This window comes from Delphinapterus leucas, chromosome 2 (genome assembly GCF_059928025.1).
Source record: "Delphinapterus leucas isolate spDelLeu-1000000601 "Yukka" chromosome 2, BTC_Dleu_Yukka2, whole genome shotgun sequence".
NCBI lineage: Eukaryota > Metazoa > Chordata > Mammalia > Artiodactyla > Monodontidae > Delphinapterus > Delphinapterus leucas.
In genome coordinates this window covers 10,820,368-10,835,673 of record NC_143130.1, presented here as the reverse complement: position 1 = coordinate 10,835,673, position 15,306 = coordinate 10,820,368, and the positions used below count along the sequence as shown (strand labels likewise).

Below are 15,306 nucleotides of genomic sequence, written 5' to 3'. Positions count from 1 at the left end.
ATAAATTAGTGTTTTGCATGCATGACATCTTGTCAAATTAAAAACTCATGGCTGTGCTGACAGTGTAGCCTAACTTCACCCTAATGCAATGAGTTCTTTGCCATCACATTTGGATGCCTTCTATTCCTTTCACCGTAGGTTAGTTTTTTCTCCTTACTCCTTCAGAGTAAACCAAGTTTGTGCTGTCACTCCAACATTGCCCAAGGGCAATGTTATACACTAATAGGGGTTCAGTAAGTGCCTGCCAAATGAATAAAGATTTTTCCTATAAAATTTCTTGAAAAAGTCACCTAGATGCAGTAAAGCTTTTAAATTTACCAAAAAACAAAACGCCTATTTAATAAACTATCTTAACATTCAAATACAGTATTCTATGGAAAATATAATCAGCCAGTGAGTTATACAGAGAAACTTTATCTTGTACAATGTACAGGAATTTTCGACCAAAAGTCCATTCAGCAATAGTTAATTTGAACACTTCTCATAAACTCTGCAACTGTACCATATCTTACTTTGAATTCCTATTTCTAACTTCTACTAGATTTTGAGAAGCTAATGAAAAACAAAATAGGTATTGGTTTGGTTAAAAACAGATACTCAAGCTTAAAAGTGGAAGGATCTGCCCTCTTGTTGGAAGATGTTATGCACCCCAAGCAATTACTAGTATTAGATGTGAAAGACCTTAAGGATTATCTAGTTCATTTAGTTTGTTTTACAGATCAGAAAACAAATGAAAATGTATTCATGATCACAAAACCAATTAGTTGCAGAGCCTGTTTTTTTGTTTTTTGTTTTTAGCCCACTGCTCTTATAATGCGGTTTTGCCTTGGATCAGGAAAAAGAGAAAGGTAAAAGCTGCAAAAATCCTAGGAGGAATGAGATTTTCTCTATCAGTTACCTTCTTTTCTCCCTATAGAATTAAGTAAGTGCTAAGTCCCAGGAGACTAACTGGGATGTTTACTGTGTGGTTTCCTTTTCGAAATTTGGGGGATTAAAGGGGGTCCTAACACCTACATGAAAATCTTAATGACATATTTTTGGGTCTCTATCAATCCACTCTTCCTTCATCAGATCAAGAAAAGACCTTAGAGGGACTTCCCTGGTGGCACAGTGGTTAAGAATCCACCTGCCAATGCAGGGGACACAGGTTCGAGCCCTGGTCCAGGAAGATTCCACACGCTGTGGAGCAACTAAGCCCGTGTGCCACAACTACTGAGTCTGCGCTCTAGAGCCTGTGAGCCACAACTACTGAAGCCCGTCTGCTACAACTGCTGAAGCCCACGCGCCTAGAGCCTGTGCTCCGCAACAAGAGAAGCCACCTCAGTGAGAAGCCCACGCACAGCAACAAAGAGTGGCCCCCGCTCGCCGCAACTAGAGAAACCCTGCATGCAGTAATGAAGACCCAATGCAGCCAAAAATAATAAATAAATTTAGTTTTTAAAAAAGAAAGAGGGCTTCCCCGGTGGCGCAGTGCTTGAGAGTCCGCCTGCCGATGCAGGGGACGCGGGTTCGTGACCCGGTCCGGGAGGATCCCACGTGCCGCGGAGCCAGCGGCTGGGCCGTGAGCCATGGCCGCTGGGCCTGCGTATCCGGAGCCTGTGCTCCGCAACGGGAGAGGCCACGGCAGTGAGAGGCCCTTGTACCGCAAAAAAAAAAAAAAAAAGAAAAGAAAATGACAACTTGGTTTAAAAAAAAAAAAAAAGACCTTAGAAACTACCTCATCCACTTATTTTGTTTCACCAATCAAAAAACTGAGGCTCAGAAACAAATAGGAATTTATACTTGACAATACTCTAGGGGAAAAAAAATAAGTATTATCCCTTTATACAGGGAGCAGTAGTGTAGTCAGAAACAAAACAATTAACTCCTGAAACCAAGTTTCAAGTATCCTAACACAGGATAATAAAATTGTGATTTTCTCTTTTCAACAATAAGAAATTTCAGGCTATGTTGTATGCCACATCATACATGCACAATTAAATTACAAACAATCACACACGTATTAAAAGGAGGCTAACATAAGAAAACGGCCCTCTCACAGCACCAGGCTGCCCTCTCTGTGAATTGTGAGATGCTAAATACTTATATTTTGCAAACTCTTATTTAATAAGTTGTCATCCAAGGCTACTTCATTGAGACAAAAATACACGTTCTCTCGTTTTGAAAGTGATATGATGCTTATTTAATCCTGAAATGGAACAGTAATTCCCCATTTTTGTTTCAAGTGGTAATCTTTGCTTACGTACCTAGGAGGCGGGGGAGGTTCCTTCCAGTCACTGGATATGAGGTTATAAATGCTCTCAGAAGAGCACGTTGGATCCATGGCCACCAAATGAGTCCTTAAAACTACTCAGCTTTTTTCCTCATTATACCAATATCTCCATCCCTTTCTTCATCGCTTCCCCTTTCCTCTCCTACTCTCTTGCCTTCTCAAGGAACTAAGGCTTCTCTCTTTCACACAATTCCCCTTTGACGTCTTCTTAGCTACCCCCTCTTGGGAAGAAAATAAAATCTCTCTTCTATTACTCTTGGGATCACTTAGCGTTGTTGACGGCGCGACTGCCCTGGAAACAGTTACTAGGCAACGGGGAAGTGGAAGGTGGCCCTGCAAACTACCTTTCCTCTCTTCCCTCTCTCCGCAGCTCCTTTTCTCTCAGAGAACTTCAACCTGAAAACCACTGTTTATATGTACCTTTGGGAGTAAAGGGGTGAAGACTGGCGTCCCCTTAAAAATGTTGCTCTTTCCTGTTTCTGTGTATTTGGAGAAAAAGATAAACTCTAGCAGAGATACGCGCGGCATCGAACCTGGCGTGCTGGCGTCGCACACTAACATTCTTGTGCGCAGGTGCCTACCCGGTGGGGGCGGGGCGAGCGGCTGAGGCCACGCTGTCGCACGTCCGACGTCGGCAGCGGGACGAGAGAGGGAGGAGCCCGAGGAGAGGAGCAGGCTCGGGTGGGTGGAGCGCGGGACGAGTCACTTACCCGGTGCTGGGCTGCTCCGGCCATGGGCGTGGCACGAGGACGTGGAAGCCGACCTCGGCGCAAGCGCAAAGGCCGCTGTGCGGGATCCGGGTGGGCCTAGCGAGGCCTGGGCTCAAGGCTGTGGGCCTTCCTGGGCGGGCGCCCGAGGTGTCGGGTTGCAGCCCGAGGTGGCACTGGCGGCTCCCGGACGCTCCTTCCCATTTCCTTTCCTTTCCCCCGTCTTCTCAGTGTGATTTTCTTGGTGAGTTATTTGAGGAGAAAGGGAAACTGTAGAAACCAGTCCGTTCCCATCGCATGCCTTTCCAGCTCCGTGCCTTCCCCTTTGCACTGCTCGGCGGTGATCCCAGCGCTCTGTCCGCGCCCGCCTTCCAGGCTGCTTATGTCCAGGGCTCTTGCCGCCACCTGTGCGGGCGCGCCCGCGCCCCGCCGTCCTCCCGGTTCACCTGTCGCGGCCCGTCCTCCCCTGGGCCACCTGCCTCGCTTTCTCCTGCACCTCGCCCCTTCTCCGCCAGTTTACCTCTTGATCGGGCCTCTCCTCTTAGGTCTTTGTTTTTTAAACGAGAAGCCTAAACCTGAAGGAGAAGCCTTTTGAACGGGCCCTTGAGTTGTTGCCTTTTTTTTTTTTTTTTTGGTGTCCCTTTTTGAAAACGATCTTAGAAGAGGTTTTATTCCGTTTGAACCATTTGGTCTTCCGTGAACCTACTTATTCGCATATGACTGCTGAAGGAAGCTCACCATCCCGAGGCTTTGAAAGACATTTTGGCAATATGGTTCTGAACCAACCTTATAGAGGCCACTCTGCCCGAAAGGGGACTAAGGATGCTCCAAGATAAGAGAAGGCCAGTTTTGGTCATCTCACTGCCAGGGTGCTCGGTGGAGGGATTAAAACAGCCTGGTGGCTTGGTTAATTTAAAAGGGTTTGCTGAATGTGTGAGTCCTTATCATCTTGGGCTCTTAGTGAATTTCATTAGACAAGAATAAATTTAGTTTTTTCTTATCCAGTTGGTCAGGTTTATATTTTTTATTCCAGGCGTTTAACAAACATTTTATTTCAGATGATTGGCACCTTGTGGGTGATGCTCCTGTTCTTCACATCGGATTTTCTGTTTTGAAACAAAACAGTTTATATGTATATGCCACTTTGCCCTTTTCCTTTCCACTTTGAGTATTTTACGTTTTTGGGTTTTTTGCTTAGCATGTATAGAGAAGAATAATGTTCTCTATATATGCTAAGATTTGAACTAAGGACTCAGAATGATAATACCGTTAAGCCAAGTGGACAGTCATTGGCCAAAGTTTATAAACTTTCTAATTAGAAGGAACGCTTTAGGACTGTTTATGTGAATCAGTTCCTAAAAGAGCCAATAAAGGCAAAGCATGATTTCTGCAGTTAGTAAGCACCCACTGGCTTTAGCTAGTCTTGACTTTCTGCTGTTACTGAATACAGTAATTTCACTGATGTCAGTATGTTTATTATGGTTTTAAAAACACTAAACAGAATTTAAGGTCTCAATGTAGTGTATTCAGTGCACCGTCTTAATGAAGTTGTTAAATCATTTGGAAAGGAACTTTTTTTCCTTTAGATACTTGGTCTGTAATTCTTCTTGCCTTTTGAAAGTATGTTTACAAAGAATGCATTTCTAATTTTTATAATTCCCTCAAAATGGCAGTCCTATTCAAGGAAATGCCTATGTTCAGTATGTCCACAGAGAATTAGTATTGGTGTACCATCAGAGGGGGTGAACTTTTTCTGTAAAGGGCTAGATAATAAATATTTTAGGCCTTTGCAGCCCAGATGGATCCTTTCGAAACTACTCAGCTCTACCATTATAGCTCAAAAGCAGCCAAAGACAATATTTAACAAATGAAAAAAATGAATGAGCAAAGTTTTGTTCCCATGAAACTTAATTTACAAAAATAGGGGTGGGCCAGATTTGGCCTGTGGGTTGTAGTTTGCACAGACCCCTTATATGAATGAATGGTTGTACATACAAATTAGGTTTTTTTGCTAAGTATTATTTTAATCTACTTAAATGAATAAAATGGGCAGAGGTGGGAATATAAATAGGACAATTGGGAGGAAAATAAACCCTTTCTAAAGACATATTCTTTACAATATTTTTCTAAGTTACAGAATTGCAAAGGGTACTTAAAGAGGCTTTTGAATTAGATACGCAAGACCTTAAAGCTATCTAACAGCGTAAGACTACCAACAGGAAAGGCTTAGGCAGCTTGATTCTAAGATAAAGGCAAAGATGAGTGGTGAACTTGGAAAGTGCTTTGATTGTAAGACCCCTGTGATTACCACATGGCACTGAAGTGTGGTCCTTCCTCCTCGCTGTTTCAGTCAGCTGACTGACTGAAGGCTTGTTAAGAGGATTTTTACTTAGTAGTCAGAAGCAGCAAAGCTTCTAACCTTCTGCGGGTTAGTTTATATCCTAATATATTTGCATTTTTTTCGTATTACTTATGGGAAAACAATTTATTGTAAAAATGCAGTAATTTTTTAAGAATTTTAAAAAAACCTTAGAATGTCTTTCTTCATAAAATAGTGGACTAGATTTAGTCATCCTTAGAAATTATTAATAGAGATTGTATTAAAACAGGATGACAAGTATAATCATGGCATAAATATTTTCAAAAGTTCATTAAACTGTAGCCAGTTCTCATCATGAAATAATTTTTGAACTGCTACGCCTTATTTTGGGAAGGCGTATAAAATAACAAATATTTTAAATGGGTAACAAATGCTAAATCATTTTCACTAAATAGATTTTGACAATTTCCCAGAAGTATTCTAGGTAATTTTATAATGGAATTGAAAATTTCTGGACTATTTTGGAAGTAAAAATAATGGGTTTAATATGATTTTGGCTGATTATCAATCATCTAGTGGTAAATGTAGGAAAATATCACTGTAAATAGTTTCCTGAAAATTAATATGTATTTCTGTTTTCAAAGTGTATAACTTTGTTATCATTCTTAGGAAATAATTTAAAAACCTTTTAAAAAGTGGTTTCTGTACTTTTTTTCCTTGAATTCTTCAGTTTTGATCAGCTTGCCACAGGAAAATTGTTAAATTTCATACTTCGAGGTCACACAGTACTTAATAGGTACATGTGGACATTCTGTTTTTTAAAGTTCTTGCTATGATACTGACACATCACTGCCTTTCCATTTATCTGTTTGAATGGCAAGTGTCTTTCATGTCAAAAAAGTGTCCATTGGAACTAGTGGGTCAAAAAACTCCACTGTAAGTGATAAGAAAACCTATTTAAAAATTATTAATGTATAATGGAGTGGTATATATCTTCTATCCCCTGAGAAATTAGAGAGTTTACAAAAATATTTTTTGTGTAGAACTTGGCTCTACAAAAATATTTCAGAACATCAATGATTCAGTAAAACCTGAGTACTTAATGATCAAGAGATTTAGTCTTTAAGTACTGTTTTTGTTTCTTGACTCTTATGTGATTGACTTGCATTTAATTTGAAATAGTTTTGTTCTTTGGCTGAAGAAAAATTGCCTATTCATAACCCCTTTACTGAAAAACGTATTAAAATATAAGTAAATGGGGCTTCCCTGGTGGCGCAGTGGTTGAGAGTCCGCCTGCCGATGCAGGGCACGTGGGTTCGTGCCCCGGTCCGGGAAGATCCCACATGCCACGGAGCGGCTGGGCCCGTGAGCCATGGCCGCTGAGCCTGCACGTCCGGAGCCTGTGCTCCGCAACGGGAGAGGCCACAACAGTGAGAGGCCCGTGTACCGCAAAAAAAAAAAAAAAAAAAATAAGTAAATGAAAAAGTCTAATAGCATGGTTTTGAATCATAAAGGAAAATGATATGCAGTTGGTCCTCACTTTTCACAAGTTCTATATTTGTGAATTCTACTCGCTAAAATTTATTTATAACCCAAAATTAATACTTGTAGCACTTTTGCAGTCATTCATGGTCATGTGCACAGTGGTGAAAAATTCGAGTCACGAGATATGCATTCCAAGCTGGAGTTAAACAAGGTGATGCTCTGCCTTCTTGTTTCAGCTCCTACTATAAACAAGTGTCTTTTGAATTCTATTTAAGTGCCACATCTTTTGCATTTTTGTGCTTCTAGCTGGTGATTTTGCTGGTTAAAATGGCCCCCAAGCAGAGCGCTGAAGTGCTACTCGTGTTCCTAAGGCACTAAGGCCACGATGTCCCTTACAGAGAAAATGTGTGTGTTAGATAAGTTTCCTTCAGGTGTGTGTTAAAGGCTGAGTTCAATGGTAATGAATCACTATATGTATATATTAAATAAGATGTCTTTAAGCAGAAACACACATAAAACATTTCGTATTGATTGGTTGGCAAAAATGTTGTGACCAGAGGCTCACAGGAACCTAACCCTGTATTTCCCCAAGGAGCAATGGTTCAATATTCACTAATTCATATTCATGGTGACATGAGAGAATATAACCACCATGAATAATGAAAATTGACTATATTACCTCTTAAGTAAAAAGGCAGTTTCCAGATAAAAGTTACATGCTGTGGGCATTATTCCATCTTCTCTTGTCTTTTGATTGGCTTACAGTGAATGTTGAAACCCTAAAATGAGTTTGTGGCTAAATGTTACAAAATTTAGTATGTAGCTTCTTTAATTTTCTTTAAAAATGCTAATGTTAGAGCAATTAATACCTGCCTTCTGCTAGTTTCAGGAAGATTTTTATGGTGAAGTAATACTGATACAGAATTAATAAGTTGAACTGTCACAATTTTCTACTTTGAATTCATATAAAACAAAGGAAGAATAAGGTTACAAAAGATAAGGTGAAGTTAACATGCATAATGTTTGTGTTACAGTCTTCTGCTTTTAATGGAGTTGATGTTAAGCATTGTAGCAACCAACATAAAGTGGAAAAGATCAGATAAAAGATTTAATGCCCATAAAAACAAACCAGCTACTCAGGTAATACACAATTATTACCAATATAGACCTCAGAAAGTTATGCATTGGGAACTAACAAAGAAGACACTCTGTGATGTTATAAGCAAAAGCCACCTGAATAGGAAGTTAATCAGGCTGTTTTATACAGTGTCCTCAAAATAATGTGGTAACAAAGAGTTCCAGAATAAAAGTAGTTTAATAAAAGAAATTGCTGATAGGGTTCAAGTGTACAGTTCTCTGATCCTTGGTTTGTTTCAGGGAAAGGATTAGACTGTGCTTGACAAAACAGTTCTTGATTCACGGATGAGTACCCCTGTTTTCTCTGAAGGTTTATAAACAAACCAAACCATAAAAAAATATGCCTAGCTTTGTGCCTAGATATTCTGATTCAATTTATATGTTTTTAGTCTATTGTCATTGAGTGACAGTGGTTAATATTACTATATAAATGGTCTTATGTGCCAACCACCATGCTATATGCTTTGAATTTATTATAAAATCATTTAAATAGCCAAGAGGTACCCATGTGTGGCAGACACTGTGCTTTTTACAGGAGATATTATTGCACCTAAATCATGTAGTGATTCAGATGGATAAAACAACCTGAAAGAGTAATTCAGATACTCATTTCAAAGCCTCAGTCCACTGATCACTAAACATACGGTTAAATCATTGAAAGTTTTAGGTGTCGTGTGAAAGATTTATATTTATCATTTGGTTATGTTGTCTTGTATATTGCTTTGTGGCAGAAATTCGGTACTGTCTAGTAAAACTTTTTTTTTTTTTTTTAAGTAAAATTTGACCTGTCTTGCATACATTTGTGTTTTAATGGTGAGTATATTTCCAAAGACAGGGATTTGACCAGTATGGGGAATTACAGAGCTTCTCCGGATGCCAGAATAAGTTTGTCCTCTTATCATTGGAAACATTCCTGAGTTTTTTTGCTATCACTCTGGAGTCTGAAATTTGAGTTAAGTCTCTCCAATGATGATGTTTATAGGACAGAAATTAAAGTGATGGTCCCATGCAGAGAAGGTTATAGATATGTAGCCTTTGACTTTGCTGCTGATTATCAATTTTTCTTAAGTATTTGCATAATGTTATATCTTTCACTAGCTTTTTTTAAGGCCTTCAACATGAAAAAGATGTAAGAATGATTCTTAACAGTGTGCGTGTAAAAGGCATGTAAGAAAGAAAATGTCATACCTTTGCCCTATAGTTTGGAAAATTATTTAAGCATCTTATTTATTTATTTTTATAAGCAAATATTTTATTCTGGTTTCTTGTGAATTCTTTGACTAAGAAATTTATGAGTAACATGATAATCTATCAACATTTTCATATAACTAAAGAGAAATTAAATATAAAGAGTATTGTTCAGCATTTTGTTCATCAAGTAAATAGCATTCCAACTCCAAATAATCCTTATTTACATGGGTTATAAACCATGAGACAATTTTCATTATAGGAAAATAAATACTAATTTGATTTAGTATCCTTTTGAAAAAGCATCTATGATACGGCATTTTCTGAATAAAGTGTTGCTCATAGTTACAAATTGTTAAAGTTTGGATTACTCAATGTCTTGAGACTTGAAAAGATTGTTAAAAGGATCATATGAAATAAATGAGAATTTGGGTTCAAATACTTTTTTAAATATCCCATAAATTTGGAAGAATGTTAAACAGTGTATGTACTGGGGGCGTGGTTATACTTAATCCTATTGGGATAGTCTTTTGAAATTAGTAACCAAATGTCTTTTTTGTTTGTTTTTATGTTTGAAAGGGCCAAAGCCAGTTTTTAGGTTGGCTTGCGCAGAAAAGTGAAAAGAGAATGCTCCACTTTAACCGATGTCAGCATCTGAAACAAATAGCTCAGAAATGCTTTTCTAGTACACATGTGAAAACGGATAAACATGCACAGCTATTTCTTTCAAGAACCTTTGCACTTGCAGAATTAAGGAAGTCATGGCACTCAATCTACTCTCTTGTTGGAGACAAAAATATTATCCTGATGGGACCACCCGGTGCTGGGAAAACAACAGTAGGCAGAATAATAGGTCAGAAACTAGGTTGTTGTGTCATAGATGTGGATGATGATATCCTTGAAAAAACCTGGAATATGAGTGTGTCTGAAAAATTGCAGGATGTTGGTAATGAGCAATTTTTAGAAGAGGAAGGAAAAGCTGTGTTAAACTTCTCTGCATCTGGAAGTGTGATTTCCCTTACTGGGTCCAATCCACTGCATGATGCTAGCATGCGGCATCTGAAGAAAAATGGAATAATTGTTTATCTGGATGTACCTCCAACAGATATAGTTAGTCGTCTAAAATTAATGAAAATAGATAGGATTATAGGTCAGAATTCTGGAACATCTATGAAAGACTTACTTAAGTTTAGAAGACAGTATTATAAGAAGTGGTACGATACTCGTGTTTTATGTGAAAATGGGGCTTCCCCGGAGGAGGTAGCTGACAAAGTGCTGAATGCAGTTAAAAGATACCAAGATGTGGACTCAGAAACATTCATTTCCACAAGACACATTTGGCCTAAAGACTGTGAACAGAAGGTCCCGACGAAATTCTTCAGTGAAGCTGTGACTGAGGGGTTAGCTCCTGATGGTGGACTTTTTGTTCCTGAGAAGGAGTTTCCAAAATTAAACTTTGGGGAGTGGAAAAGCCTCGTAGGAGCAACGTACATAGAAAGAGCACAAATACTCTTGGAAAAATGTATACATCCTGCTGACATACCTGCTTCCAGGTTGGGAGAAATGATTGAAACTGCTTATGGGGAAAACTTTGCCTGCTCAAAAATTGCCCCTGTCAGGCACCTGTCAGGCAACCAGTTCATCCTGGAGTTGTTCCATGGACCAACGGGATCATTTAAAGATTTGTCTTTACAGCTCATGCCCCATCTTTTTGCACACTGTATTCCACCAAGTTGTAATTACATGATACTTGTAGCCACCTCAGGAGACACCGGGAGTGCAGTCTTAAATGGCTTTAGTCGTCTTAGTAAGAATGACAAGCAAAGAATAGCTGTGGCCACATTTTTTCCTGAGGATGGAGTAAGTGATTTTCAAAAAGCACAAATAATTGGCAGTCAGAACGAAAATGGATGGGCAGTAGGTGTCAAGTCAGATTTTGATTTTTGCCAGACATCTATAAAAAGGATTTTTCAAGATTCTGATTTTACTGGCTTTCTTACTGTGGAATATGGAACAGTGTTAAGTTCAGCTAATTCCATAAACTGGGGCCGACTGCTTCCCCAAGTAGTTTATCATGCTTCTGCATACCTTGATCTCGTTAGCCAAGGGTTTATTTCTTTTGGAAGCCCAGTCGATGTGTGTATTCCCACAGGAAACTTTGGTAACATTTTAGCAGCAGTGTATGCCAAAACCATGGGAATCCCTATTCGAAAATTTATTTGTGCTTCTAATCAGAACCATGTTTTGACTGATTTTATAAAAACAGGACATTATGATCTAAGGGAAAGAAAATTAGCACAAACCTTTTCACCAGCAATTGATATTCTCAAATCTTCAAACCTGGAGCGACATTTACACTTGATGGCTAATAAAGATGGACAATTAATGACAAGATTATTTAATCAATTAGAAGAGCAGCATCACTTCCAGATAGAAAAGATTCTAGTTGAGAAAATTCAGCAGGATTTTGTAGCTGACTGGTGCTCCGAGGGAGAGTGCCTAGCAGCTATTCACTCTACCTACAATACTTCCGGGTATATTTTGGATCCACACACTGCTGTTGCAAAAGTAGTTGCAGACAGAATGCAAGATAAAACCTGCCCAGTGATCGTCTCATCTACAGCTCATTACTCAAAGTTTGCACCTGCTATCATGCAGGCTTTAAAGATCAAAGAAATCAGTCAGACTTCATCAAGTCAGGTTTATTTACTGAGTTCATACAATGCATTACCTCCACCTCATGAGGCTTTATTGGAGAGAACAAAACAGCAAAGGAACATGGAGTGCCAGGTCTGTGCAGCTGACGTGAATGTCCTGAAGAGTCACGTGGAAAAACTAGCACAAAATCACTTCATATAGAAGTTTTCTGAGTTAAAAAAAATGTTCTGGTGATAAGCATGCAATAATTGATCACAAAAGTAGATTTGGAATACAAATGACATTTTGTTTTTTATGTAAATATGTATGTCTATATGTAGATCTGTTATCTTTCGGAATTTCAATAGCCTAATCTCTAGATCTGAACATTATACCTACACGTGCTCCTTGGATCCTTAATCTGGAAGTGACAGAAAGGTGACATAGTACACAGACCTTGTGTGGTGCTTTGCACTCATGAGGGGTCTATCAGTTTCTACTCCCTCTCCCCCGCTTTTAAGCAGACCAAAATGTCTGGCATTCAATCTGGCAATTAAAATATTTAAGCATAGTTGTTCCGTGGTACATCTGTAACCATTGCCAGTTCTCTATTGAATAGAAAGATAATTTACCACTCTAATGGTTAACTTCTGTGGAGGAAGTAGTAAGCTCATCTATTAAGAAAGGGCTAGTAGTGTTTTTGACTCTCCATTTCGGACTCGTAATTAATTATGTGTATTCTACGCCACCCAGATTAGATAAGTGCTCTGGCCTTCACTCCCCTTAAGATATGTAGAGTTAAGGTGATGTAGTTTGAAAACCAAGACACAAGATTTAAATCCACAATGTAATAATCCACAGAACTACTTAATAGTGGATACGGAAATAAAATTGTGTATCTATTTCAAGAGAAAAGCTTTCCAAAATTCAGAGTATTTGAATAGTCTTCATGGAAGTATGTTTCTAGTTCTACCAGTTTTCCTGTATTATTTGGACTCCGTTCCTATATAATTTGTCTATGGTCTCTCTTTTCAATGAACATTGTCTTTTTTGGTAACTAAAATCACATACAGTTGATGCACATATTTAGTTTTTCCTTCTTTGTAGTAACAATACATTATAAACGTGATTTACATTTGTGAATTTCCTGGATGTTTTATTTCTGAATTAAAGATTATCAGTGAAAGGACCTATTAGTGTAATGGACTACTCTCAACCACAAGATGGCATTCCTAACATAATTTGTCTTTGCTGATAACATTCTGCTTCATTTTCTGGGAAAACTACCTCCATAAACATATTATAAGTTGTCAAGAAAAAATTGTAATCGTTCAATGAGCCGAAGCAATCTGTTTAAAAATTTTAAAAATTAAACTAATTATGTTAACTTTGGATCTATGGCTTCTAAAATGTACATTTTAAAACCAAAACTTGAAAACTAAGAGCCGTTACAAGAAAATAATGGAAGATTCAAAGTTTACTTATTCACGTAGGTCTTAGTTATTTTATCATTTGCTTATAAGGATATTTGTTTCAGTAAATTATATGTTTAGAAAACGCATGTAAATTTTCCTGTGTGTATGAGAATGCACATTTTTCTGAAAGTGGGAGGGACAGTGTTTAAAAAAAAATGACATGGGGCTTCCCTGGTGGCACAGTGGTTAAGAATCCACCTGCCAATGCAGGGGACATGGGTTCGAGCCCTGTTCCGGGAAGATCCCACATGCTGCGGAGCAACTAAGCCCGTACGCCACAACTACTGAGCCTGCGTTCTAGAGCCCGCGAGCCAAAACTACTGAGCCCGCGAGCCACAACTGCTGAAGCCCGTGCGCCTAGAACCCGTGCTCCACAAGAGAAGCCACTGCAATGAAAAGCCTGTGCACCGCAACGAAGAGTAGCCTCCACTCGCCGCAACTAGAGAAAGCCCGCGCAACAAAGACCTAACACAGCCAAAAATGAATAAATAAAATAAATCTATTAAAAAAAAAAGACATGATTTTTGTCCACAAGAACTGTAATTAAGGAGACAACATGTAAAATTAAATCATGTATTGATACAACACAGAAGAGTTACTGCAAGTTAGGTCATGAGTAAGTGAAAAATGATACAGTCAAGAGCTGTAGGATTACCGCGGACCAGTCAGAAAAGGCTTCACAGAGGACATAGAAACAGAGGTAAGTCCTGAAGGATGGCAAGATTTTCTAGGTGAAAAGGAAGGGGAAATACATTTTAGGCAGACAAAGGAAATAGGTATGGTGAGTTGTTCAAGAGGGTACTTGCCTTTATCTGTGGTTGGTTTGTTCTCTGTCCAAAACTTACTTCATGCCTTCACTTTTTCTTAAAACCAACTCTAGCCCTTCCCTCTCAGCTAAAAACCTTGCCTCAGTCAAGAGGAACAAGCCAGCAGTGAAGACATGGTTTCCCACCACCAAATGTCTGAATCTGCTGTACCTGTTTCTCTCCGCGCCTGCCTCCTGCTGGGTTGAATTGGGTGGTATTCCTTCAGGTGTGTCTTGGCTTCTGTTCCCGTCAGGGCGCTCACATCACTTGCTTCATCAGTTCTCTCCTCTGCTGTTTCTTCAACCTCCCCCCTCTGATGGAACCTTTCTTTCTATGCCATTCAGATGCTCTGTTTTCATATCTTATAAAGCATAAGAGCAAAACAAAACTCTAAACATCCACATTTCCCCCCATCTACTCTTTTATTTCTTTACGTTCCATTCAAGACCAAGCCTTCAAAAAGAGTTGTCTGCATATATGGTCTCCACTTTCTTACCTCTCATTTTCTCCAGAGTATGTAAAGTACACTTACAGTTTAAGGAGGAATAATAAACAACCATGTGCCCCACACCTTGCTTTATGAATAGACCATTCCTCATCTGTGACGCCCACTGTGGCTCCTCTTTGATTACATTTACTTCTCTCCCTCAGAGGTAACCACTATCCTAAATTTTCTCTTCATCATTCCCTTGTTTGTATTACAATTTTGCACTGTTTAGTTTTGCCTCTTTTTAAATTTATGTAAATGGAATCATACTATATATATTCTTCCATGACGTTTTATTTAAAAACTTTAAAATTCATCCATGCAGATAAGTGAAACCATAGTTCATTAATTTTTATTACTGTATAATATCCTATAGTATGAATACCATAATCTATCCATTTACCAGTTAGTGGACATTTAGATTGTCTAATATTTATATGTTCTTGTGTCCAATAGGTATACTGTTTTGTAAAGTTGTGTTGAAGGCTAGTGAAAATGGACTTCCAAACATTTGTGATTCTTTCTAATGTTGTAAAAATAGATTTCATATCTTGGCTGTATTAAAATAAAAATGTATGGTCTGTTTATGATATGAAAAATTATTATCAGTTCTTAGGCTATGGTTATAATTTCTACCTTATCTTTGAAATTATTTTACCACGTCAAAAAATATAGTGAACTTGTAAGATTTTTGAGAAAAAAGAAAGGAGATTTTTAAATTACATGTTAATGAAAATTGTAAAATATTTTTTCATCAAAATCGAGTTTAGAAGGTAAAAAATTGTTCTCTTT

The 15,306-nt window shown here is 38.4% G+C and overlaps 2 protein-coding genes across 2 annotated transcripts in view; one reads left to right on the top strand and one right to left on the bottom strand.

The window, feature by feature from the left end:
* ENKUR (enkurin, TRPC channel interacting protein) overlaps positions 1-2,948 on the bottom strand; it is a 45,428-nt gene extending 42,480 nt beyond the window's left edge. Inside the window, exon 1 of the mRNA XM_022580519.2 lies at positions 2,247-2,948. Coding sequence (XP_022436227.2) covers positions 2,247-2,323 — 77 coding nt within the window. The 5' untranslated portion in view covers positions 2,324-2,948. The remainder of the gene's footprint in view (positions 1-2,246) is intronic.
* Positions 2,719-14,988, top strand: THNSL1 (threonine synthase like 1). The gene has a single exon (XM_089906399.1). It carries the CDS (start codon positions 9,737-9,739, stop codon positions 11,966-11,968), a length of 2,232 nt encoding a protein of 743 aa, XP_089762525.1. The 5' UTR covers positions 2,719-9,736; the 3' UTR covers positions 11,969-14,988.
* The last annotated feature ends 318 nt before the right edge of the window (positions 14,989-15,306 follow it).